The 27793-nt window shown below is 41.5% G+C and overlaps 2 protein-coding genes across 2 annotated transcripts in view; one reads left to right on the top strand and one right to left on the bottom strand.

Moving 5' to 3' along the window:
- Positions 1-10167, top strand: part of slc6a4b (solute carrier family 6 member 4b) — an 11523-nt gene extending 1356 nt beyond the window's left edge. The window contains exons 2-13 of the mRNA XM_030791024.1: positions 288-422; positions 838-1057; positions 1577-1715; positions 1884-2018; positions 3750-3853; positions 5409-5536; positions 6055-6167; positions 6521-6652; positions 6991-7090; positions 7190-7290; positions 9090-9257; positions 10087-10167. Of these exons, the coding sequence (XP_030646884.1) occupies positions 288-422; positions 838-1057; positions 1577-1715; positions 1884-2018; positions 3750-3853; positions 5409-5536; positions 6055-6167; positions 6521-6652; positions 6991-7090; positions 7190-7290; positions 9090-9257; positions 10087-10167 (1556 nt within the window). The remainder of the gene's footprint in view (positions 1-287; positions 423-837; positions 1058-1576; positions 1716-1883; positions 2019-3749; positions 3854-5408; positions 5537-6054; positions 6168-6520; positions 6653-6990; positions 7091-7189; positions 7291-9089; positions 9258-10086) is intronic.
- Positions 10168-18122: 7955 nt separating this feature from the next.
- ankrd13a (ankyrin repeat domain 13A) lies at positions 18123-26658 on the bottom strand. Its single transcript, XM_030791022.1, has 15 exons — positions 26372-26658; positions 25591-25726; positions 25080-25204; positions 24542-24587; positions 24085-24228; positions 23238-23427; positions 22708-22774; positions 22347-22428; positions 21744-21805; positions 21426-21556; positions 20687-20844; positions 20074-20223; positions 19203-19363; positions 18961-19022; positions 18123-18804 (listed from the first exon to the last, which is right to left on the bottom strand). Exons 1-15 carry the CDS (start codon positions 26474-26476, stop codon positions 18609-18611), a joined length of 1815 nt encoding a protein of 604 aa, XP_030646882.1. The 5' UTR covers positions 26477-26658; the 3' UTR covers positions 18123-18608.
- Between the last annotated feature and the right edge of the window lie 1135 nt (positions 26659-27793).

Below are 27793 nucleotides of genomic sequence, written 5' to 3'. Positions count from 1 at the left end.
ATTTTATGATTTCTTTATATGTTTTTAATTAGTAAGGTTTTAAAAATTAACATAAAAAGAAACATTTCAAAGTTTGATTGACACATTAGTGACAGCTTGAGGCTCTTTCCCTTCCTATTCTCTGTTGTTCATCACTAACACGCGCATTTATGTGACGCTTTAAATAAGCACGGCTAACACCACAGCGCTGCATTCTGCCTTCAATAAACTGGACTTGCGAACTCACTCCTTTCCCCTCTCTCTCCCTCTCTCCCTCTCGCTCAATCTCTCTCTCTCTCTCTCTTCAGGGGCCTTCCTCATCCCTTACATCCTGATGGCTATTTTTGGAGGGGTACCTCTTTTCTACATGGAGCTGGCTTTGGGACAGTTCCACAGGACTGGTGCCATTTCCATATGGAAGCACATTTGCCCCATTTTTAAAGGTTTCCCACTACCTCTAATTCTCCTGTATTTGTGAACTGGAATATGTTTATTTTTCAGTAGAGTGATGAGGATTGGTATGATATGAGATGGCCAGAGGTGATGGGTTTTAATGAATAGAACATTGTTATGCCAGAGAGTGTACAATGTGTCTGTGGGTTTTTCTTTCTGTCTTCCCTTCTATCTTTTTTTTAGACAAACTGCATTTTGCATGCCAAGAATTAGGTTAAAAAGAGTGGGGTAGATAGATAGATAGATAGATAGATAGATAGATAGATAGATAGATAGATAGATAGATAGATAGAATGGATGGATGTAAATGTATATATTGTCAAATAAAAAAACATGACTGGTAAGAATGAGTATATATATATACTCATAGAAAAGCACTGAAATATTTTCTCCATGTCACGTCAGGCATCGGGTTTGCGATCTGCATCATCGCCCTTTATGTGTCCTTCTATTACAACACCATCATCGCCTGGGCCCTCTTTTACTTCTACTCCTCATTCAGTAGCACTCTACCCTGGACCAACTGTGACAACGTCTGGAACACCCCCAACTGCACCAATTACTTCGGAGAAGACAACATCACGTGGACCAACTTTTCTCGTTCTCCGGCTGAGGAGTTTTACACGTAAGTGCCTGTAAGTTGCCACGTCGGGGCTACAGCGAGAGTACGTGGAGACCAATTTTTTTTTTTATTAATGAAACCTACACGAAAGTAGAGCATTAGTACTGTTTTAGTAAAGGTGAGACACATGACATTTCATAAACATGATATTTCTGTTAACGGAATTAAGATAGCATTTGTTTCTTATTTGTAACGCCCAGTTTTTGAAAAACGTGAAAACATGGAGTATCGAGGTTATGAAAGAGAGTACGGTACACGCTTGAAATGTAACATCTGTTACATGTTTGACAGACACCTTTTCTTTTTACAAAAATGCTTGGAAATGAAAACCCAGGCGTTAATTTAAATCTACCGTTACTGTAAATCTACCATCTGTTTTCCTCTTATTAAAGTTTTATTGCATCAAGTCATTAAACAGTCGTTCTTAATTGAAAGATTGTGTCTGGTTTACAATTACAATATCCTGTACAATAACAACAACAAATACATGGAAGAAGCCCCATCAAACTGTCTCTCTAACAGGAGGAATGTTCTGGAGATCCACAAGTCATCTGGGCTGAGCAATGTTGGCATCATCCGCTGGCAGCTTATGCTCTGCCTCTTCCTCATCTTCACCATCGTCTACTTCAGCCTGTGGAAAGGGGTCAAAACCTCAGGAAAGGTACATGCCACCAGTAAACTTGTCATAGTTTACCAGAGTGTTAGCATGAGTGAGCAGTCATCTGGCGTGGAGGTCAGAGCTTCTTGGTTGCTAAGTCTAATGTTCTTTAGAGTGAAGAGACATTTTTTACACTCTCCCTCTCTCTCTTTCTGTTTGTCCGTCTGTTAGGTCGTGTGGGTGACAGCTACACTGCCCTATGTGGTGTTACTGATCTTGCTGATTCGTGGGGCCACTCTACCAGGGGCATGGAGAGGTGTGGTCTTCTATCTCAAACCTCAGTGGGAAAAACTTCAGGAGACCAGTGTAAGTCACACAGATGGACACAACCGCACACACACACACACACACACACACACGCACGCACACACACACACACACACACACACACACACACACACACACACACACACACACACCGTCTCCTCTTATTGTATGTCTCTCTGTCCCTCTCTCTCTCTCTCTCTCTCTCTCTCTCTCTCAAACACACACACACACAGACCTAGGTGAAAATTCAGTTATATATTCTAGCGTTTCTAGCCTATTGAAAAGATCAGGGGCTAAGTCCGGGGCTAAGAGAACCGGAGCTTTTCATCTGGGTACGCGCGTCCTCCAGCTGTCTGCACCGTGCAGCGCTTGATCATTCCCCCTCCTTCGGACCCTGCAAGTCAAGTTCCGCACTGTTACACAGTCTGTACACACCTCCTTTTTCGGGGCGCAAATATTCGGGGCTAGGCTTAAAATATTCGGGGCTTTAGCTCCGAATGATTGGACCTGACGACACCCTTGGCCTGTTCTGTGGTTCGCTTTTCGACTAAACTGAGAGAAAAATTCAGCTGAACCGAAGGTGCTGACGTGGTACCAAAGAAACACCATCTATGGTAAAGAGAACACGCTCCCAAGGAGAGGAAGCACTGAGTGGTATTGGAACAGGGCCGCTTATTCCAACAGCAGACGCATACTTCATCCAGGTCTGGCCACTCCCACAGTTCTTGACAAACAAGCATGCGAGACATAGTGACGATAAGATGGGGGAAACAAAACAAAGTGGAAAGACTTTGCAAAAAATCTGCAGTACTTGCATTTTTAAATTATGTATGCATGTATGTGTGCATGTGGGTGTGTGCGTGTATGTGTGTGTGTGTGTGTGTGTGTGTGTGTGTACATGTGTGTTTGTGTGTAATTTTTATATATCTTAAAGAGCAACTGCTCTTTGCTGTTTGTTTCTTGAGATGGCTCCAGTGCAGAGGAGCATGGATGAAATGCTTAAAAAAAGCTGCATAGAGCTAATGAGATGCTTAATTATGAAAGCCTGCTTTGCAAACACAGTCACGCACGCACGCACGCACGCACCTCTTCAGATCTTTCCGAGCACTGTGTTTGCTGCTAGCAGTGCTCTTATGAGAACGTCCTTGCTTCACACATAGCAGGTTTTCGCTGGAATCTCTCTCTCCTGTTTATTTTAAGTTTCAGAGAGGAGAGCCTCAACAAAATTTCACTCACAACAGACAATAAAAGATTAAATCAGGCCACTGTGAAAAGCACTTGAGCGACAAATAAATCGTTAGCATGTTGCTACTGGGTAAAAAAAAAAAAAAACAGACAAAAGAAAAAACAGTTGTGCCATCAGCCTTTTTCTTATGTCTAATCTCCCTTAAACAGCCGGCAGTTTCGGCCAAACCTTTGAATAACGAGGAATCAAGAGAACAGTTCTTAAAACTTTCAGTTTTGAAACTTGTCAAGGCCAGTGCTATCTCTTGGTTCTGTGGGAAACACTGTGCTCTGTCCCTGTCTATTACGTTGTTATGACGATGACAAAGTCTTCTTCACGTCTATTGTAATCTTTCCTTCAACAATGACATAAAAGCAATGATGGACTATCCTCCTAGAGTATCATTCTAAAGACATTAATTCCATTCTTTTGTGTGTGTGTGTGTGTGTGTGTGTGTGTGTGTGTGTGTGTGTGCGTGTGTGTGTATATGTATGTGTGTATGTGTGTGTGTCTGTGTGTGTGTGTGTGTGTGTGTGTGTCTTTAGGTGTGGGTGGATGCAGCTGCTCAGATCTTCTTCTCTCTGGGTCCTGGCTTTGGTGTGCTCCTTGCTCTCTCCAGTTATAACCCTTTCACCAACAACTGCTACAGGTGAGAGAGGTATTATCTGTTCAGTTCATTGTTCTGCTGTCCATACGTCGCCTAAACTCAATAAAAAAACTAACAAACAACAGTTTAAACTAGTGTAAATACAAGAGAAATGTATCAGAGAAACTGACCTCTATGTGATCTCCATGAGTAACATATTCTCTCAGTCATATCAACTAGTTTGTTAATGAAAACTATTTTTGAAAGAGCTCAAAGCTGTAAATGAAAGGTTTTTGGTCAAAACTGCCTGTCTGTTTGGTTGATTTCTACAAGTAGCAACACGCTTATAGGCCAAATCCCACCATAAAACAGGTTACTGAGTTAATCAAGCTCCGCCGTCCCTGGAGACAGAGTAAGAGTACATGTTCAAGTCCCACGAGGTTGGCTTATTCTCCAGCCAGTCACCCTTAGCCCTGGTGCTATCTATAGCATGGCTATTTATTTACATTTAGCGCTGTGTCCACAGACCGGAAGGAAACTCTACCGAAGCCGTCTGCGTTCAGACGCGTAAAATGAACATACGTTCGTTCTCCGCGGGGAAAATGAAATTAAAACGGAAACCACTGACAGCGTGCCTAGGAAGACGGATGAAGTTCGGGGTCACTGAAAGGAGCAAATTGAATTGTCTGCTCTCTGTAAGATTGTTGAACGGGGCACATGGTAGGCGTGACAACACGTGAGCTTTTGAGCACGAGCAGCGTGGAGTTGAGTTACCAGCAATATGAATGGGTTCACGAAATGACTGCTGTTGTTGATTGAAATGCGCTTTGGTAACGCTTGGAAACACTTTCAAGAAATACCGGGTTTCGACCGTATTTCTTACCGTAATTATAACCCGATAGGAACCTTCCACAATCAATCTGTGATCTGCAGTTTTGTCATCTACTGTCAAACCGTCCATTTTCGCCACTTCTCTAGAGTCTCAAAGAATGTTTTGGTTTATTTTTTGGCAAAAACAAAAAAAAAAACAAAAAAAAAAAGTTAATCAGAGATAAGTGTGGCTTGCAGTCAAGAATGGAAATTTCTGGACCTTCAGCGGGGTAAGTTCTGTTGGCAGAATGTTTTAAAGCGCATTTTCCTGCAACAAACTCTCCTCACACAGTAATTTTCGATGATCCAAATTCTGGTAAGTTTAAAATTCAAGTGTGGGAACATCCCAAATAATCATAATAAAGTATCAGTAACACAGCTGGAAAACACACTAGTAAAACACTGATGAACACCATCAGCCATCAAACAGTAGAAACACAATGCTTTTTTATTAATAATGAAGGTAACAGGGAGAGGAACAACAAACACACTTTCTCCCTACACTTTTGTTGGACTACTCTGGAATCTTACAATAAAAACTGCAGAATACATCCATACATCCACATGGATATGGAAATGACTGAAAAGCTGATGAAAGCTGTAAAAAGACACTCGTGTCACATGACATCATACATCTTTTTTTTTTCTATCTCATACAGACCATACCAAGATAGATGCTGTTCTAACTCCGCAGTTTAAATATACACCCAAAAGCCAAACATGATTTTTTTGTGTGTGTGTGTTGCAGAGACGCCATCGTGACCAGTTTGGTGAACTGTTTAACCAGCTTCGTCTCAGGCTTTGTCATCTTCACCGTGCTGGGCTACATGGCTGAGATGAGGCAGGTCAACGTTGAGGAAGTGGCCAAGGACAAAGGCATGGAAAACATTTTTACTTCACACAAAAATGAACTCCAAGCTTCTGTATAATAATGATGACGATTATAATAACAACTGCTAACTGCTCTGTCTGTCTATCTATCTATCTGTCTGTCTGTCTGTCTGTCTGTCTATCTATCTGTCTGTCTGTCTGTCTGTCTGTCTATCTATCTATATATCTATCTGTCTGTCCGTCTGTCTAACTATCTTTAATTGTGAAATAATGAAAAAAATGCTACATCATCAGAGAAGAGTAGTAATTCATTTAATTTACACTAAAAAGAAATGAAAAACTGGAACAAAACCTGCAGTGGCATGCTGTGAAACACGACACACGAGAGAGAGAGAGACGAGCGAGACACAGAGAAACACACGTAGCACCGCTCAGACACAACATTACCTTCACATGCAGTGCTTTCCTGTAACCTAATCTTTCACTTTGTCTGTGGGATTCATCCCGTGTTTTGGCAAGACACCAGCACTGACCAGTAGATTCATCTCCAATTCATTCCTCAGGACCCAGCCTTCTCTTCATTACCTACCCAGAAGCCATTGCTAACATGATGGGCTCAACCTTTTTCGCCATCATATTCTTTGTCATGATGATTACACTCGGACTGGACAGCACGGTATGTTCATGCAGTGAGACAGAGAGACATAGAGAGAGAGAGAGACAGTGAGAGAGAGAGAGAGAGACACACAGAGAGAGACAGTGAGAGAGAGAGAGAGAGACAGAGAGAAACAGAGAGAGACAGAGACAAAGAGAGACAGAGACAAAGAGAGAGAGAGACATAGAGAGAGACAGTGAGAGAGAGAGAGAGAGAGAGACAGAGAGAGAGAGACACAAAGAGAGAGAGAGTGAGAGAGAGGGAGTGAGAGACCTTTAATGGAGGTTTAATTGCATACAGATGTAATTCTCTATGGTATAATAATAGCTCTTGTGGGTTTTTCCTTTTTTTTTTTTTTTTTTTTTGGTGTGTAGTTTGGAGGCCTTGAGGCTATTATAACCGCGGTGATGGATGAGTATCCGGACTACCTGGCCCACAGACGGGAGCTGTTCGTATTGGGTCTGGTTATTGTGTGCTTTTTGGGCTCTCTCAGCACCCTTACAAACGTGAGTTCCTCACATAAACCCAGCATGTTTAGACCTCTGTGTAACTTTACTCACAGAAGATATTTGCCACAAAAAATTGCAGATGCCAGAGACTTTTTTTTAAAGTATGAATCAATACACAAATGTATTAAAACACAAAATCATGATAAATAGCCTTAACTAGTCTTAACCTAGTCTTGAACCAGAACAACACATGGATTAAGCCTAGACTTGGTTTAAACCCTTGTAATCGGAAACATCCCAAATGTAATTGTAGTTCAGGCCAATTTACCCTTGTCTGATGGAGGTTATGGAATTCTCCGTTTCATATGTTGAAATGTGTGGTTTTTGTTTTGCAGGGAGGAGCATATGTAGTAAAACTACTGGAGGAATTCGGTGTCGGGTGCTCCATCATCGCTGTGGGTTTTCTTGAGGCTATCGCCGTCTCTTGGTTCTATGGTATTAACCCCGTACATCTGTTTCTTTTAAACAACTGATAATTCTTGATCGGAACGTCCTCTACATGTTCTTTAATCTGCTTTAATCCTTCCCTCTCAGGTATTAAGAGATTCAGCAATGACATAAAAGCGATGCTGGGCTATACTCCCGGATTGTTCTGGAAAGTATGTTGGGTGGCCATCAGTCCAGCCTTTCTAGCAGTACGTATGAACAAATCCTACAACTGTTGGTGTGGCATAATTATGTCACAGCCTGGTTGAGTAATGTCTTTCAGTTGTCAAATTTGTCTGAATGCTTATTTTTCACTTTTCAGTTCACCCTACATCAATGTAAAAAAAATAGAGAGAGAGAAGAAAAAAAGACAATGGTTGCATAAGAACCTGAAATGGTTCCTGTTTTCGAGTCAGATCTTCTGCTTGGATACCATAGTAACCTTCAGATCAATGAGGAGGCGCTTTGGCCGCACAGATGAACTGGTTCCAGAGAGATGATCAGTAGCAGATTAGGGCTATACATGATGACTTTTTTGCTAACCTCAGAAGACCTGAGAGCTCATAGATTTACATCCTCTCTGATGTTGCAACAGCAACCAGGCTGAGGTCCATTTACGCTTTCAAATCACTCACAGCCAAAACACGCATCAGACAAATGCTCTAGATCCTTCACACCACTACACCTATATCCCTCATTACATTAATATGCCGGTCAATGCTCAAGTTATTTTAACCTCTGAATAACTGCTTTCGTCAACATTCAAGTGTCAATATTCATGTCATACTCTGCACACACATCACAATGCAAGGGCGTAAACGCCAAGAGTGGAGGAAGACCGGCTCTGTCCCCTGGCCCGTCCTCGCTATCGTTATAACCACGTTTCGTCCTCCCCTTCATATTTTAAAAGTCTCGGTGCCCGCAACTGTCATTTTCTTTCACCTGCGTAACTTGATATTCCCACCTTCCTTTTTGCATACATCTGGGCTAATCCGCCCGTTTCCTCTCCACCAGCCAAGGTGTTTGACATTTCCATCCGCCCGTCCTCTTATTTCTCAATCCTTTCTTTGAAATACAGCGTTGCCTCTCTCATCTTCCCCCCAGATAGTTTGAGATCGTTTTGAAATCCGTCCGTCTTTGTCCCGTCACGTGTTATTTGAGACAAAAAAGGGCACTGCTTCCCAATTTCCATGTCAGAATAGTAATGTGGGAATATTAAAGAAGGGGAAATGCCATTCATGCTGGGTATTATCTGGACAGAGCTCTCTCAGTGCTAACACGTCTCTGAATGCACGCCTGATCCTCTTGCCTTAGCATGGAGACGTGGCCAGGTGAGCAACCACAAGCCTTTAGTAAGCTAAAACATTAAAGACATCTTTTAGAAAAGGTAAGTCAAGTAACTGGTGGTTTTGTGCATTCCACTGGCTATGATATCATCTGTGTTTTGGAAAAAAAAAAAAAAAGAGAGAGAGAATTTATGAGGTTGTGATTTGACTAGGTTTAACCTTTGTTGCAATTTGGTGAGGTTTGGCTGTAGTTTTGGCTGGATTTAGTCACAATGTTTGGTCAGGTTTGACCAATATTTGGGGAGGTATACACAACAGTATAGCCACAGTTAGGTTTGGCTAGCAAGGGTTGTTAAGGTTAGCATCTTGTAATTTAGCTATCACACCCACATGAATGCATCAAATCCCCATCAGGGCAGTTATTTTAACTCACTGATAAAAAATAAAAAAATGACACATGCCTATCCCTTCAAACATCCTCCACATCTACTTTCCATACAGCAAGTCTTTCTTAGACGAACTTAAAACCCGTCCACTACTCGTTCCTCGTATGATGGAATTTGACGACCATTGAAATGTTTAAATTCTGTTTTTCGGTTTTGTATGAATCACCGTGGTGTGCTTGACTGCAGATAAATGCAGAACTGCATAACCTAATACTCAAACTACAGTCTCACAACAAACGGCTTCTGTTGAACGTCCCGCTGGTCTTTTGGTTGCAGTATATCATAGTGAGTTCCCTGCTGAACCAGCCTCCCCTCACCCTCTTTGACTACAAATACCCCGACTGGAGCATCACGGTGGGCTACATCATCGGCTTTTCCTCCTTCATGTGGATCCCAATATACATGGTGTACAAACTCGTGTGGACCCCTGGATCTCTGAAGCAGGTTAGAGAGAACCCAATACACCACCTGGGATTTTTTTACTGCAGTTAAAAATAAGATTTCTTTGTCATTCTGCCATTTCTAGATGAGGATTGTCTTACCAGGAAATGCATTATGTTCCATTAGACAACATGCTGAAACATCAAACGTCATGCAAGTGCATAGTTACGGAGACCATTTTTCCATCTTGGTGAACGTGATTTTGCCATCTGTGTGAATATGTAGCTGAAAATTGCAAATTCTCTTCCGGAACAATTTGATATGATGGAATTTTTTTTTAGTTAATGAAACATTCCATAACAAGTACGCCTGGGGTAGTTGAGCTTCTGAATTTTACATTTAGCAGTGTGACATCGGATTGCATTCGAAAATGTTACATTAGAGTCCATCAGTGTTACATTAGATTCAGGTGTGTTTGTTACATCACGACTAGAACAAAGTGATGCAGAGAGCAGAACTCCAGCAGATGGTTTGTCTACCAGACATTAACCTGTGAAAGTGAAAGTTGTTTTGTGATGAAATCACATATTGTCCTTCCATTCCAATAGTTGCACAGTGGTTAATGGTGTAAAACCATTTAAAAATTTTTTTAATCGATCGTATATTTGGTCCTCTTATATATCTAGTTCAAAGACTGATTTATACCAGCATACATAGTTTGTGATGACAATTTGTGTGTCAGAGCCTAAAAGACATTAAAAGTTCTATACTGCTATAATGATACACTGTAAACTTGTACCAATGTAGATTTCTTTAACCATCTGTTCTCTCTCTCTCTCTCTCTCTCTCTCTCGCTCTCTCTCTCTCTCTTTCTCTCTTTATTTTGTTCTAGCGCTTGGCAGTTTGCCTGAGGCCGGAGAGGACTTTGCCAGACCTCCACACCGACTCCCTTGGCTTGACCCCTGTACCTTAGACCTGCCCTTACGACCAGGGGAACCGCCAAGACCAGACATATGTCAGCACATCTGACCGGCTCCTTGGGTTAGCTTTACCCAGAACAGTCCAGTTAGTTAAGTATTTGGGATGACTAAGCATTTTTCCTGTCTGAGGAAAAGATCTGTCTGACTCAGATCAGATCATAATTCCAAATAATAAGTTTTTATTCACACAAGTAGACTTTTATCAAACCTGGATTTTGTATAGTGTAATACACTGAAATCCGTGTACAAAAAAACACATGGTCCCTGTAAACTATTTAGTAAAGATGCAGTGCTGTTGATATTTATGTGTACACATTTTATATTTAAAGTATTGTGTATAACTTTTTGAGATATAAAGATATTAGGATTCAAAACCCATGGTCATGAATATGCAGACAAAAAGATTACCACATTGTCATCAGCGGAGAATTTTGAAAAGTCTGTTTCCGCTCCCTCTCACCCCCGGTTCTATGTTGTAGAGATGAACGAATTGTTGTGACCTGTTTTAACTCTGTCTGAAACTCGTAGCCACTTTCATGTCAAAACGTTGTATGATCTGTATCGATATTGTGCCTCTCCAGAGAAACAAAAATATGGATTTCTTTAACACGTAACCGAACATCACAGAACGACGGTTTGAAATTCTAGTTCTCTAAGAAGACTTGAAACGAGATAACAAATTTTTTTTTGAATACTTATGAATGTTTCATCAAGATTAGTTGAGAAACCAGTTTTCGATATACCATGTACAGTACTGTCGATTGTTGACATAAAACAACTCTCCATTTAAATGTCTAACATAATCGTATAAAATAAAATGAAATAATATAAAATAAAATAAATGTTATAACTACAGAGACCTTGTGTCTTGGGTTTTTTTTTGGGGTTGCTTTTGATTTTGAAATACTGTATTTACTAGGTGTGTTTGCGCTCGGCAGTGCCACAGACGGTTCTCCTTTCAACATTGTCACCGCGTTAGGAACATGATTGAGTGTGGGTACTTAATTAACATGTTGATTTGCATCGGGCCGCAGTCTCCATAAACACACACAAGGGAAAGAGGGCGCCTGCATTGTGTCAAACGTTCAAATGAGATGTTTTATTAAAGAGTAGCCTCTCTATCACCATCACGGCTAAGGGATGCTCTGCTTGATCGTATCAGGCTCAGGTATGGGGTCAGGGGAAAAAAAATAAAGAGCGTTAATGTTATTCCGCTTTCGGCCACTTCGGCTGAACCGGAGAAGGGAAAATCCGATCAAAGGCTTTTGTGTACGCTGCTGCTACCGAGGTGTAGCTTGTCTTACATTCAGCTACGGGGGACAGACATGAAAGGTCTACTGGCTCGGTTAAATATATCGCTGAAAAACAGCGTTGCCCATGCAGGGTATAGAACTCAGCAGTTTACCATTAACGCTAGTTACAGGTTTTAAAAGTTGATCAGTTTTACAGTTTACATGTTTCTCAGACAAGAGGTTTATGAATCCAAGAGGCCCAAGACGCATAATTATGCCTAGTTAACACAGTTTTTTCATATCTCTTTAAAAAGACTGCGTCGTTTTCTGGTCTTACTGGGCGTAGTCGATTACTGCACAGTCATGATATATACCACTTTATACAATCACCGCACAGCACCATCCCTCCCGTATATCGGCCAATAAATGGTTATTTTTGAAGTTTATGGTGACGGAGGCCACATAATGTTTAGAAATTTTTAGAGATGCTGAATATATGTGAACCCATTATATACATCAGCCATGTGTTTTTATGTGGAGTATGAAGGCAGATAGATAGATAGATAGATAGATAGATAGATAGATAGATAGATAGATAGATAGATAGATAGATAGATAGACTGTGTATGTTGGACAGTCAACTGACTGACTGTATGGATATCCGGTAATGGGATGATGTCCACTGGACTAAAGCAAACTTTGCATGAATCACGTAGCCTACTGAGATTGCGGTGGACACAGCCTCTGATTAAGTGCTCTCTCCCTCTCTTTCTCTCTCTCTATCTCATCCACTAAATCTCTCTCTCTGCCTCCCCAAACGTATGACCGCACTTTGATCGACAACTGTTGTTGAAATCTACCCGCAATTAGAGACGAAAAATCCCATCGAACGGCTGCAATTAGATAGTACAAACATTTCCTGTAAGTACCGTAACAGTAGCTCTTGATGTCAACGGTCAATTCCGAAAGTTAGTAAAAGTTGAACAAAGAAGAATCAGTTATTCAGTCATTTATGTGGTTACTCGGAGCATGGGGCGTTAGGACCCAGCGCAGTAAATACGGAAGGTAGATTGTGATTCTCCATCCTGCACACCACCGTCACTCCACTGAATCTTCTCAGCTGTTTAATTATGCGCGGACATCAGTTCTTCTGTGTCTCTTGTTTTATGGCATTTTGTTCTTTTGGAAATGGGGAACTGGAAGATTTTAAAGTTAACGAAAGACCATATGTAGTACTGCAAAACCAAAATTTGGGTAAGAAGGGTTTTTTTCCCCCTTGAATGGATTACGTTGATACGTAGCCTGCCTCAGCGTATAGAGGCCTCGACCTGTAAAATCAACAGCACAGCATAATACCATTAGCTACACTTCTACATCCAGTGAGTCCCCAATTATCACATAGATGTGCTCCATTTTAAGTTGCGCGTTGCCCTTAATGGTGTGACGCAGTTTGTAAACGTTTGTTTTACGGGGATGAAACGTTTGTTTTTGAGTGCATTTGCAATCGAGAAATAACTGCGGCTAATTTTTTACAATTTGCGGGTTGTGGTCGTGTTGTCATTTGCTCTTCTTTCCTCTGTTTCAGTCTTGCTTGTGAGCGTTCTCTCTGTTTTATTGGTGCTGATGATAGCTATGGCGGTCTGCGTGTACAAACCACTCCATCGGCGATGATTTACCGGACTTTAAACAAAACAAAGGGCCAAGCGTTCGGCGCAGAACAGACATCACTTGTCAGCCCTGCCCAACGCTCAATCCATTCCATAACCGGACATACGACACCCAGAAATTCCTTGTGTACATGTATACCTCCACTATGCAGTCACGGAAAACGACAGCCTATCCACAGAATAAGCCATAGCCGCTATAAGACTTAAACTTGACCCTAACAGTTGCCGGAGGTCTTGCTCAAGGCCTAAACAGTTGAATTATTAGCTAAGTATAATATTTTGTTTTAACAAATACTGTCATGTTTATTGATGTTTTTCTCGCTTGGTAGTTAACACTGCTCCGTCACCCTTGGTGAGACAGATGTATGTGAGTACAGTTTCTGTTCAGTTTCTAAAACTGCTCACCGTTATTAAGCTGCTATGATTTCCACTACAGTAAAACGTGTCATTTTTGTTTTGTTGACTTGAACATGGACTCAAAATTATTTTTTATAGTGTGTATATAGTTTTATTTATTTTTGTTATGATATTTATTGTCAAATATTTGATTAATGCTTTGAATATATTTGACCTACGATTCTCACTTTTTTTTCCTCTGCCTTTTTATAAAAAAAATAAATCAATCTTTTAAAATCCAGAACTCTATCGATTTACATGCGTGCCTTTTCTATCAGGGAAAAAAAAAAGACAAATAGGATTACTTTGTGCTTTAGCTATTAATGAAATAACAGCTAAAAGTTATCATTTCAACCAACTTTATATGGAGATTTTTCCCTCTGAAATATATCAATAGTCAACTAACAGGGCTGAGAGGCAGTTTATGTCTCTTACAGGTCTTACAATGTGACTGTACAACACATACAAACATGTTACCACTGTTTCACCAGAATCTTAAAAGTGGAGGATGTCACTGCTTACCTTGGTTGGTACGTCAGTCTACTGAACTTAAGTGATGATTGGGTTGACATATTTAACAAAGAGGCTTTGGATCTGAGATCAGCAGTTACAATCAGTTTACCTTAAATAACCTTAAACTTTTATTAACAGGGGTTACATCTGTAGTTTCATTTAGACAGCCCAACTTGTCCAGCTATGAATGGAAACTAAAGATTTGAGTGAAAACCAGTTTTTTGCACAAAGCTTTTGGAACATAATAAAACAGTTCACAAACCAGTGATTGCTCAGAGTATTAGACTCAGTATTAAGTATATCTTTGCTGTTATAAACACTGCCAGTGTTTCAGGAAGTCTGACCCCACAGTCCTGTGTGTGAGGTACTAAGTATACCACCCCCTCTCTCAAACAAAAACACTCCATGGGGCAATTTCACTTACTTTGTGACACATATTTACTAACCTGCATTCACACCATTTAGATACAAGACATTGTCATCGTTTTACTCTGAATGTCCTGGCACTCAACTCCTTTCTTTCTTTCTTTCTTTCTTTCTTTCTTTCTTTCTTTCTTTCTTTCTTTCTTTCTTTCTTTCTTTTTTAAAACAGAGAACTACACATTCTGCATTAGCATGGAAGCCTAAGTACCCTCAGATCAATTTAAAACCTCCCCTGCACAAGTCTGCGCTCTCATTAACAAAAAAACAAGGAGGCGGAGAACTCATCCCCTTAATCCACAGCCATGGAAACAGAGTGCTCCTTTAGATCGCTTTCTCCTCGTGTGAGACACAGAAGGAGGGAGGTGGAGGTAGAATTATTTGCCCATGCTTGTTCTATTCAAATGTCATATCTGCACACCAACCAGATATTCTGATAGATATATATATATATGTGTGTGTGCGTGTATATATATATATATATTTATGTGTGTGTGCGTGCATGCGTGTGAAATATATATGGAAAACATGAAAAACAAGGCTTTGTTGCACAAGAGTACAATTACTTTACAGTAGTTATACTATGTAACTGCTTTATAGTCTTTGTTGACAAATGTACACAGTAAATAAATAAGGAGAGTAAAAAGAGACTGAAAGGTAACAGTAGTTTATATTCAGTGAACGCACTAAAAATCCGATTTGTAGCGGTTATATAGACCTGTTTGAGGTTATAATGGCCCATTTTTTTTCATGTGTGGAGTGGACTTTTGAATAATTCAGAATTCAGTCCCATATGACTGGAGAACATCTGGTGTGCACTGGTAACATAATTTCATTCACTGCGAGAGGCCATTACGTGGGATTCTGCCTGTCTGCTTTCTTGACTGATGTGTAGTAATTTAAGCTCAAACAAATACCTTGATGCAGAGTGTGTACACGACATCCCTCAGGGTCCAAAATATTACAGGGGTGATTTTGTGTGTGTGTGTGTGAATATATATCACATGAAGAAGGGGATCCACAGTTTGCATAGACAAGCACTAACTCCTTCCTACAGAATAGCGACTATATGCTATATGCTGTAATGTGTACATGTCAAAATAAAACAAAAAAAGTTATACATTTGCCATTCCTGTCGTTTTCGCCTTTAATTTTCACTTTTGCCCAGATGCTGGAGACAAATCGGTCACGGGATACTGTTTTAGACTGATGCCGTGAGACATCCTGCGCCATAGAAATCACAGGCCACATTCAAATGCCTGTGGACATCGGGGGCCATCGGCGTTGTGAAGTAAAACTGCAGGACAGTTGTTTGCATTTTAACTGAAAACCTGTACCAAAACTCACATGAGCAAACCTTTCAAAATGCCATGAGGCGCTGAGCAGCGTTTTTAAAGCGTAAAAAAAAATGTAAATGAACGTAAACATGAATATTCATTTCCGTCTTTGACATATAGATAAAGATTGATCTTTTTAAAATTAACTTAACACTAATCACTTTTAGCGTCGTTCTGTTTATGGTACGCGGAGGGAGGGTTTGGCATAACTGAATTTAGGATTGTGTTTACAGTGTCGTCTCCTCCTACACAGTATGGAGAATACCTGCGTATGTCTACGGCAATATTCGCATGAGGTCAAATTGGATTAACGTAAACAGTCAAGATAGAGTAATTGGTCAGCGTGGAACAACCGGTGCAGATTTCAAGATCTGAATGAAGGAGGTACGGGCGTTGTTGCTATATTTAGAAAACGGAACGGGACGTAGATCACCATCAACATCTTTGTTTACTGATTTTTCTGCAAGATTAACGGTAAATCCAGATTTGTTCAGAGACAGGATGAAGAAGTGATGAGGAGGCCAAGCACACAACGCACATCAAATTAAAATGAATGAAGAAAACTAAACCGTTCATGTATTAGTTTGGCGCCATCTGTTGTTAAGACCGGGAGAAACATTCAGCGAGAGGAAGGGGTAACATCAAGACAACACACAACTGCTTCTTAATGTTTTATTAATTCAAAAGATATGTGGGTTAATCCAAATAAAGTGCTTTTTTTTCATTTAAGTGGAAACATTTTTAAGCCAACATCACAGTTTACAAATGCCTTCTTGTATTCTTCAACATGCATTCGTTTATGTTTTTATCAACCAAAACAGAAATCCAACAATGAAGCCACAGCTAACCCTGGTATGGTAGAAGATCGTTTTTCATTTTGGCAATTAGTTAGGCGTTCAGTACTCAAGAAGAGAAGACCAAATTAATAATCGTCCGAGGAACCTGGAGAAGAAAACGTCCCTCGTGACAGCAGAAATTACCAGTACATGGATTTGTTCAGAGTTTATTTTGATGATTAGAAAGCAGATCCCATATATATGAACTATAAAATGTGATATAAAAAAATCCTGCTTTGTATGATGTAGTTTGTTTGTTTTTTGGTATGAGTTGCATTGCACTGATGTATGTGAAAAGCTCTGTATGAGAAAAGCTCCGGAGAGTTCCCGGGCCATTCCGCATAAACGTCTTGGTTTAAGAAGAAGGCAAAAGAAAAAAAAAAAATACTAAAATGACGTTATTACCCATGTATATATATTAACCATGTGACCCGTAAGAGCCCAGCGATGGACAGGCAACCAGTCCAGGGTGTTTCCCCGCCTTTCGCCCAGTGAGCGCTGGGATAGGCTCCAGCACCCACAGCGACCCTTATTAGGATAAGCGGCTTAGAAAACTAATGAATGAATGAATGTGACCCGTAAGAGTCCCTGTCACAATTTCCTGGTATATTTAAACCACCAAGTCAACATTTAAAAGGAAACAAAACTTGTCTGAATCAAACTCGATCAGACGACAGGTGTCAGATAAGCAACTTGACAGCTGAGTACGCGAGTTACCTTCCGAAGCAGCGAACACACACATTTTCACACAGAGTCCATCCTGGAAAACGCAACCGGTTTTCCCAGATATGCAACATTTCCAGCCATGTTCTCTGTCAGCAGTACAACAGATCCAGAAAAGGAAAAAAAACAAGAACTTTTTTTTTTGTTTAGTTTTGTTTTGAAAATGCCACAACATTAACACGCGTTCAACGACACGGATGTTTCTCATTCCGAGTTAGAAGAACCGGCACACTGTACAAGAAAAGAAAAAGAGAAACTAACAAAGAAAAAAAAAAAAAAAAAAAACCTCATTCGGAAAGCTTGACATCAAGACGATGACTCATTAGCTGCGAGTTTTAAATATGCACCTTCACAGACGAGGCACACTGGCATTAACCGATTGCTTTTGAGAGTTGAGGTGCTGATATTGAAACGCTGTCTTTTGACAGCACGTCATGTGGATATGGTTGCTTCCTACTGCACATCATCGTCGTCCCACTTTCCTCTTGCCAAATTTGGCCTTTTTTTTTTTTTTCAGATCCGTGACTGCGGACTGAGGAGCTATTAAGAACCCTGAGATTTTTAAAAAGTCAACGTTAACCTACAGCTAAACCCCAAAAACCGAAATCTATCTCTTCTTACATGTCTCTCCCCCACTGGACACACCCACATCCACACACGCACACACACACACACGCGCACACACACGCGCGCACACACACGCACAGAGCCTACAACTAAACCCCACATACCTTAATCTGTCTCTTCTTACATATCTCTCCACTACTGGAAACACACACAAACACAACTATACACACACACACAAACACAACTATACACACACGCACAAACACAACTATACACACACTCACAAACACAACTATACGCACACGCACAAACACACACTTTTGACTTTTCTAAGACACCACAGACCACTCATACCTCACACAACTTCTAAGCAACCACTCAGACTGGTTGTTACAAAAGACTGCATGGATGCCTCTTAAAAAGAGAGGAAAAGTTAATGAACCTGATTTATGAAAAAAATTTAAAATACACGCGTTCGTGTTCACCGAAATATGAATAAAAAAAATCAATGCTACCCCAGGTTTACAAAAGAGAACGATTCCGGTAACTGTGTCCCAGCCTCTGTATGTTTAAATGCGTGTGTATTAAATGACTGCTAGTCTGTGGCGAGTAAAAAGTGGATGTATTCGTTACAAGGAAAAATAAAAAAACAAAGACTGTTTGAGGCTATAGCGAAACAGGAGCTCACCCAACCCCTTATTTCCACCCCTCCCCCTCCGTCACTCATTCTACAAACTGCTCCGTCACTTCTCGGTGAGAGAGAGCTGCAGAATCCGTTCCAGCTCTTCCTCTTCCTCCTTTCTCCGCCGTTCCTCTTCCGCCTGCGACTGAGCCGACAGCTCCATGGCCAATCGCAGGTCAGAATCCGGGCTGGAGGTGGAGCCGGAGCTGGTGGGCGTGGTGTCTCCCAAATCCACCAGCACGCCTTCCGACACAGTCCTGTAAAGAGGCGGGTGAGGAAGAGAGGCAAAGTCGGAATGCCGGTCCGGACGGATATGAGAAATCCAAGAGCTGTTCGCGTGTTACTGGCCATGAACTAATAACTCCAGATAGATGATAAGAAAGAGAGTGAATGAGAGATTACATAATATTTACCCATCACTATGGCTGTTCACCATGTCATGTCCAATCATCCCGTTGGAATCACCCCAGGTGTCCTGGGACAAAACAAACAAACAAATAAAAAAATCGCGTCATTGAACACCAGAGACAAAACATGCACGCGTGACCCAAGTCAACTTCCCGTGATTTTAACATATAGCCTTAATGTAACCAGTCAATGACAAAGCCTGTTTAACCGTGGGTGAAAGGTTGCGTTGAGGTTTGTGACCTCTGACCTGCGAGGGGAAGCCACTGGACTCCAGCAGACTCTGGTGGATGGCGTACTGCAGTAACTCCTCGTCGTTGCTGGGCGCTGGCGTGTGGCGGTTACCACCTCTGCGGTGATAGTGAGCCGGCACAGTAAACACAGACGGAGACACCCGGAACGGGACAGGACCTGCGGGAGAGAAAAAAACAAAAAAACAACGATCACAGATTACATTTTTCCTTTCATGCTGCCTCACCGCAGTAACTGAAAAGGTATCCTAGGCATACACAACAGATGCTTCACATATTAAAACCATATATTGGATTTAGCTGCACAAACAACAGATACCATTGATCTTTCAATACAAGATTACACCTTGAGCTTAAGCCACACTCGGATCATGGCTGCTGACTGGTTCAGAGGTCTCTTCAGAACCAGTCATCCATTCTGATGCTGACGTCGTATCATTAACTGATCGGTGGGCTTTAAAAGGAGTGACTTCTTTTAACAATGCCTTGCCCTGGAGAGTGAGTTTTTTTCACCGCCGTCCTTCTAGAATTCCATACTAACGTTCTAGAACTTCATTGTCAGCTGAAAAGTCCCTGAGGGTAATTGTCGCGTCATAATACCGAGCTTTCTGTTCTCTAACGTTCTAATCACATATTTGTGATCGTACACCCCAGGGACCAGCCAGAGCTCATCACGTATTTGCGACTGTACTCCTCAAAGGGTTAAAAGAACTTTGCAACGGGAGCAGAGGTGACCCTTGTCCTCAGAGGCCGCGGTGTAGGCAGGGCTTTTTGTTCCAGGCTTACACCCCAAACAAAAAGCCAGAGAGACCGGGAGTGCTTGAAAGACACGGCCGAGAGAGCCTGGCCTTGGTAAACGCCATCACTCACCCGCGGCCTGTCCAGCCACGCCCTTCTCCTCCTCCTCCGTGGGCGGAGTCGAAGCAGTTGATTGGCTGGCGCTGAGAGGCTCATCCGTGCTGCACTTGTTGACGTTGCCGAAGGTGATGCGGGCGTTGAGCACGTGGAACAGCGGGATTTCTGCGGCGTCCACACAAATCAAAAACACTTCATTCAGCTTCCGTACCATTTCAGCTCAGAGACGATATTAATTAAACTGAATGACAGAGAGGGACATCCACTAAACGCATGTGCAAATACAATGCCATAACAATAATATCATATTTCTTAATAAACGAAATAAAATGAGAATTTATTACGAGCCATGTTAAAAAATGAACAAGAAAAAAACCCCAAAACAAACAAAAACACAAAACTAGGAAAAACAATTGGATTCAAGTCAACAGCCTCTAAGGAGGTAAACCCGACTCCTAAAAGACTCGTCACTGTTCACAGGAGATAACTTTATGGCAGTATACTTCAATTTATAGTTTGAAGGGCCCACAAAATGTCATATTTGGGTTTTTTTTGCTTGTTTTTTTAAGTGGCCAATTAAGACTGAAGATCTATCAGATCCAGTCAGGCAGCTGAAGGAGGAGCCCACCTATCTTCACGGGAAAGCCAGGGGGAAACCTGAGGGCGATGAAGTCCTTCAGCCTGGCGAAATGACTACTGGTTCGCGCCATGAGGTTGATGATGGGAGTTACCTGCTCCACCAGAGACAGAGGATGCTCTTCACTCATCCACAGGGTTCCCTTAAACCTGCGGGGGGGGGGGGGGGGGGGGGGGGGGGGGGGAAGACGAGACAGGAAACATCTTCGCTTTTCACAACCGCACTCTTTCAGCCGTAGCGTCTTATGCAAAGGAGGCGATATAAGAACCAACTAGAGACTCCGGGGTCGACTTAACCCTGTTTTGGAGCGAGACAGAGCACTTGAAACTTGAAACTAATGTTGACATTGCTCTGAGCTTAGGGTTTTATTCCAGTGTTACTCCTCCACTATGTTCCAATGACATTCTAATGGTGGAACAGGAGAAGAGAAATGTTAGCGAAAAGTGTGAGGCTGTTTAAGCTCGCGACCTTGCATACTTTGCTATCTTCGACCATCTAACAGTTTAAGATAGCAAAGTGCTGAAAAGCAACGTGACACTCAGTGAAACAACACTCGCTTACACCCCGTTATTACGGGAAAGCTACTTTGGTGGTTTGACACCCTGACATTCACTACGCATTACGACAACTGCTGCTCTGCATTTACATTTGTCAACGTCTTCTGCCAACATGTGTACGTTTGGGTTTCCTTTTTTTCTTATTTTTAATTTAAAGTTGAATCTGGTCTCACTTTTGGGTTCTGATGGTGAGTTCTATGGGCCTCCCGATGTCTCGTCCCTGCAGGTCGAAGTCGGGGTTAAAATACTCCTCTGGCGTAATGGCAGTGGGGTTGGTGGCTGTGGCGTACTCCAAAGTCAGGTCCTGTATCACAGCAACTCAGTGCACTTAGCAATTTCAGCAGAGACAATTGTATCGTTTATACACACACACACACACAGTTTCATGTTTGAACTTTGCTTGGTAAAACATCTCACCAGCGGAACCCTGGTCAATCACGATATTTATAACTGGGGAATGTGAGAAATACAGCCATGCAGTGACTTCTTACCCCTTGAACGCTGATCTGCTGTTCTACTGTCCCTAGTAATGACTCCAGAACATTCCTTTCACCTGTAAAGCACACGCGCACACACACACACACACACACACATAAATAGGTAACAGCTTGTCTGATATTATGAGGCAGCAAATCTGAAATGTTTTGTGTACCAAACAGATGTGGTACAAATGGTCTTTTTTTTTTTTTTTCACTAAATGCTAATCTCAGAAACAGGGTGAAGGAAATGAAACTGCATTTGAAATCTATTTTTGGTGGACTTATGAAGATTTTACAGATCGCCTTATTTGGAGTTTAACTGCATGATTTGAAAAGAAGGACTAAGACCAAATTTTAAACCCAGAGATCTGTGATAGTTGTCACACAGTTAGGAACTGCTGTTTTGTGTGTACGTTATGTTAGATGCATGTTTTGTCTGTGCTTTGTTGAATAAACAGTGTAACCATCCCTCTGTGTTTGCTAATCCAAAACCAGTGTTTTGGCCTGGTTTCCCTGAGAAAAGACTTCCGTGGACGTGAATGAAACTTCTTGGTTAAATAAAGGTTAGATTAGTGCCTTTTTTTTTTTTTTTAACATCACATAGTGCTGAATTACTTTTTATCCTGGCTTTCTCCTCATCTGTGAGGTGCTCTGTTCTCGTTCGAATGACAACATTCACGTTGTTCACAGCAAACACCTGTCAAAAAAAAAAGAGAAAAAAAAAGGAAAAATAAAGAAAATGAAAATATCCAAATCATCAGTACAAAGGTCGATTTATGTTGAACATTTGCAGAGGCAATTTCAGGAAGTGAGAGTGGCTAGTTCACGGTTAACATTTAATCTCAGCGTCATTAAATCGATGAGAGCCTGTTTTAACATTTGACAAAACTAAGGCCTCCTTTGTTTTAGACTTGTTGACTTCTTAAAACTGCACAGAATTTATTAGAGTATAACTATGAAAAAATGAAATGCTCACTTTGGCTTCAAATCCATTGACAACCTCAGTTTTCTCTGTCCTCCAACCCCAAATCCCAGATTTGCACCTGCATGAAAAAAATGAAAGTTAAATATTCTCGTCTGTGTTAATTATGTTCCTCCTGAGACACACTATAACACATTATAACACATTCTAATGGCCCACATTTCAACCCACGACAGATCACTTATGACTATAAATATCTAAATGCGTGTTTAGCACAATATGTCAAATACAGCTACGCTAAAATAGAATACAGCAGACAGTACAGCCAGTGAGTACATCCTCTGTCGGAGTGCAGTACAACAATTTCTCAAAAACATGCTTTCAACTGTCATGCAAACTTCAGTTTACAGCGTACGGATATAAACATATGAAAGATCATTTCACCGATTATAACATTCTCCTGAGGCCTTCGAAATGCCGACGGAAATATACACACTTAACGGTGACCAAAAATTAATAAAAAGATTAAAAAAAAAAAAATAAATAAAGGGATGTTGTTGTCAGAAGGTGACAAGAGCCCTCACCTCTCAAAGGCTATGTCCTTGGTGTCTAAAAAGGTATTGACGATGGGCGTGGTTAATCGCTTGGCCACTTCCTGCGCGGCGGGCTGCATGGAATCCATGGTGACGTCCTCCATCTCTCTGGAGATGTCAAACCGCTCTACGTCCACGATCTCATCGTCATGATTCACCTCCATCAGCTCTGTACAGTTATCTGGGTTCAGACACACGGTACTCAATGAAGAGTTCAAAAATCACAAACACAACATCAATGACGGACCGTAACTCGTAAAACAGTACACAGCTGAAAGACAAGACAGTAAGCACCGCAGAATAGCAGTTTCAGTCAGCACAGCAACAGATAGCGAAATAGAAGAATAAATACATAAAATAATATGGACAGGAGAGACAGACAGACAGACAGACAGAAAGAAAGAGCAATATAAAAAATGTGGATGAAAGAAGCAGTGAATGTCTTGGCCTCTATTATATGTAGAAATGCAAACTATAAACATGAAAACTAGTCATGCAAGAACACTTCTCTGTTCTCTGTGAATTGCACATTGTCGAACAAGGTAAAAGCAAAAGTGAAACCTCCACAGCCTTACAGCGTAATAAAGTTGTATTGGCCTGCCATTTTGAAAATCCTTCAGACCGAACTGGGTTAAATTTATAACACGTGAAAATACACAAAACGCCACCTTAGTTTCACCATCTGTCTACTTTAATGAGGTACGACAGACATTTCACTGCAGAGAAAATAACACTAACATACTTATTGGAGGCTCCATAATACTATCTACTTTGGCATAGAACAGACATGCATGAAATATTGCCAAACTATGAGACAGTGCGGCTGACTGATGTTTACCTTCTCCTCTAAAGATGTAGCTTCTTCTACCCCTGATCCATGTCATGTTCTCAAAGCCCAGGAGCGTCGAGTCAACCCGTATGCTGGCTCCGCTCTTCCAGATCCGACACACATCGCTGGGACAAACCCGTGACACCAAGGGTACTGAAACAGAGGGGTGTGTGTGAGTGTGAGGGAGAGAGAGAGAGAGAGAGAGAGAGAGAGAGGGGAGAATTATGCTTGGATATCAAAGCTTTGGTTCATTGACATTCACATCCATACAGGCAATGATAGAGCCAGCGCCTGGTTCATCACAACACATTGACCCATCACTGACCCGGTTGCTGTCTGTTTTTCTAGAGCCCACAGAATACTGCGGCGCTGAATGGAACCCTTGAGTTCCCGAGAGTAATTTACGTTATGCAAATGGAAAAAAAAGAACAACAACAACAAAAAAAAAAATCAAGCAGGCACTCACTCCAGCTTGTGAATTCCCATTTCATCTCCATGTAGAAATCTGGAGACTGTAAATCAGAAACGACATCGACACGTTAGTGAACTACTCTCTCTCTCTCGTTTTCCTGCCCCTCTTTTCATTAAAACAAGAGGAAATAACCGACAGGTGAAGGATGGGGAGAAAGAAGAAATATGTAAAGTAAAACTGTAAAATAATGTCACAGTGGGAAAGGAGAAAGGAACATCTGAATGATGGTGTGTGTGTGGGGGGGGGGTGGAGGTATGGTATAGGGGTGTGGGTGGAGGTATGGTATAGGGGCGGGGGTGGAGGTATGGTATAGGGGCGGGGGTGGAGGTATGGTATAGGGGTGTGGGTGGAGGTATGGTATAGGGGTGTGGGTGGAGGTATGGTATAGGGGTGTGGGTGGAGGTATGGTATAGGGGTGTGGGTGGAGGTATGGTATAGGGGCATGGGTGGAGGTATGGTATAGGGGTGTGGGTGGAGGTATGGTATAGGGGTGTGGGTGGAGGTATGGTATAGGGGCGTGGGTGGATGTTACCTCCCGGATCTTGCAGAGCAGCTCCGGTACTCCTGCCAGGGCCGCAGAAGCTTTGAGGTAGTCTCGCCTCTGGAGAACCAGCTGCACCATCTCTGGGTCTCCAGTGCTGACAGCCTCCTGGAGCACTACACACACACACACACACACACACACACACACACACACACACACAGACACGCGCACGCACGCACACACACGCACAGACTTGTTAAGGTTTGCCTATCTTCTGATATATTATGAACTATATATAGAGCCCCGAAATACCCACAGAGAACAGTTCAGCTGGCAGAAACTATGCTAGCAAATCCTGTGTGCATCAATGTGCATGAAAATGAATGTGAACCAGCGCTATACAGAAAAATGCAGCTTATTATGTTTGGTTACACAAGCAGACACAGTACAATGAAAGAAAATAAAACTGATGCTCAGAAAACAACAACAAAACTACAAACATCAGGTCACTAGTATCAGTGCAACACCGAGGTTTAGACCCAGTGGGCGTGGATGCTACCTGTCCAGTTCTTGGCATTTTCTTTGGTAACTTCTGCTCCATTTCTCAAGAGAATGCGGACGGACTCCAGATGCCCCAGTGACACAGCTAAGTGGAGGGGAGTCCTTCCTCTGGGATCAACCTCCTCAATGTTGTTCTACCAGAAGACACCAGAGTTACAAACATGCTACACTCTTGTGTTCATAAGGAAAGGTGTGATGCCAAGGAGGAAAGAACGAAATTTGTGGAAGTGACAGACACTGGGTAGGTAGATCTATAGCTTCTTATAGTACTCTCCTCAGCCTATTAATTCAGTCAACAACCTGTGCGTGTTAGTCTGCATAGTGGTGTGGGGCGGGGAACAGAGATGTTGAGGAGACATTTTGATAACAAGGTTGTCCAAACGAAAACAATCAACGACAGGCAATAAGCTAGTGGATAAAATAAAAAAATAAAATTGCGTCGGATTACCATTAAAATCCGCTACGAACTGAGTTAAATCTATCCACAGAAATAATGACATTACTTGTGTGCCACGATAATAGTAATGCTGCCTATTTGAGCTAATGTTAGCGGGTTAGCACACAATTGTGGTTGAACGGCTATTTAGTAGATAAGCTAACAGCTTCTAAGCTAACTTCGAATAACGACAGCTCATTCTGGGTGTTAAACCTCGCTGCGTCTCGTGAACGACTACACAGATGACATTATCGCTAATCACATATACATATGTATTATAAGCTGAAATATGTGTCCTACGATATATCTTACAAGGTACGAGATGTAACTTTCGTTTGCATACCGTTTTCAGCTCCTTTTCCAGCGTCCTGTAGTCATTTTCCCAAACCAAGGCATGTAGTGGAAATTTAACCCTGAAGTCCTGCACACCCTCTGCCGCTGATAACATTCTTCTTCGTTGAAATATTACTAATACTAGTAATATTATTAGTGTTCAAAAAGCTAGCTAGCGTAGCCAGCTACTGCTATGAAATCAAATACATGAATAACTAAAACCCCGCGGCTTAGTCACACATTTGTAATGAGGAGGGAAACAAGAAGAACCAACTAATGAAAATTTACTTTAAGTATAAAAACTTCACAGCGCTGGATGCATACCGAAAAATGAGGACAACTTTCAAAATAAAACTTTTGGAGCAACAAGGAAGTGATAGGTTCATACTATTATGATTTTAGAGGGGGATGTTCAAATAATGTCTTGACATCTGTTCATTTTTTTTAAGGAACTCACACTTAACCATGAAAGAGCACAATGTTTCACACCACCTTTAGTATTCTGGAATAGTGTTTTATGAAACAAAGACCGGGAAAATTTTTCTTCAATTGCAAAGGGTATATTGGATTCTGTTGTACAGCTGTGGAATGGGTAGGTCCAAAAACAGACTGGACCATTTTAGCTTTACCGGGGAGAAGATCGATCAATCCTAATTTACCGCTTCCTTTACAGTCAAACACCGTTTTTTAAATCAGATTACGATTTGGAAGTAAAGCCAGGAATTTCACAAATAACTTGTTTCACTTTTGCCTTTGTAGTTTTCTGTATAGCTAACAGCACGTCTTTAGTTCCACTATTAGAAGCTGAATCTACCTTATAAGATTGGTAGTCTCTTTAAAACTACGCCATTTGTCCAAATTTACGAGCAATATTGCGGTGCGTTCAAGATATCACAACATTACTTAACGTATCATTAGCTGCGGGGCCAGTGCATTGAACAGGGCACAGGATCAGAAGAGGAAATTGCTATTTAGCGTGTACGAACTATCCTCTTAAAAATCTCAAGTCTCCCAAACGTTAACAACGTTTGAAGGACCTGAACGGGACCGGGATTGCTTGATTATCGTTGATTATAACATTACACGATCACTGCAGTTGAAGTGCCTTAATATTATACACACACGCGCGCGCAAACATAGATAACATTGTATGCCCCAGTAAGACCCCGCTAGCGCTCTCCAAACACCGCAGTGAATATATTTATCTCATTTACAGCGGCCCGTTTTAAGTACATGTCTGGTCTGTTGAGCAGTTTAGCAGTCTGGAAAGTGTTTCCGCAGCTAAGCATCTAGCCACACGGCAGTGCTGTGTCTGACTTGTCAGTGTCATGATGCAAGATTGCTTGACACACAGTAGCAAAGAGCCAACGACCTAGGTGAAGATACGCACGCATTCTCTCTTTCTCTCTTACTTTAAATCGACAATCTGATG

Source organism: Chanos chanos, chromosome 14 (genome assembly GCF_902362185.1).
Source record: "Chanos chanos chromosome 14, fChaCha1.1, whole genome shotgun sequence".
NCBI classification, from domain to species: Eukaryota; Metazoa; Chordata; class Actinopteri; order Gonorynchiformes; family Chanidae; genus Chanos; species Chanos chanos.
Note: the sequence above shows the minus strand (reverse complement) of the source record. Positions and strands in the feature narration are given on the sequence as shown.

Bases quoted from the DNA above. Each gene is read 5' to 3' on its own strand.
- ankrd13a (XM_030791022.1), bottom strand. From the start codon at position 26,476: ATGTTATCAGCGGCAGAGGGTGTGCAGGACTTCAGGGTTAAATTTCCA. The intron at 25,205-25,590 runs GTAGCATCCACG...GTGTGTGTGTAG, and splicing joins AAATGCCAAGAACTGGACAG to TGCTCCAGGAGGCTGTCAGC. The intron at 24,588-25,079 runs GTAACATCCACC...TCTGATTTACAG, and splicing joins TGCTCTGCAAGATCCGGGAG to TCTCCAGATTTCTACATGGA.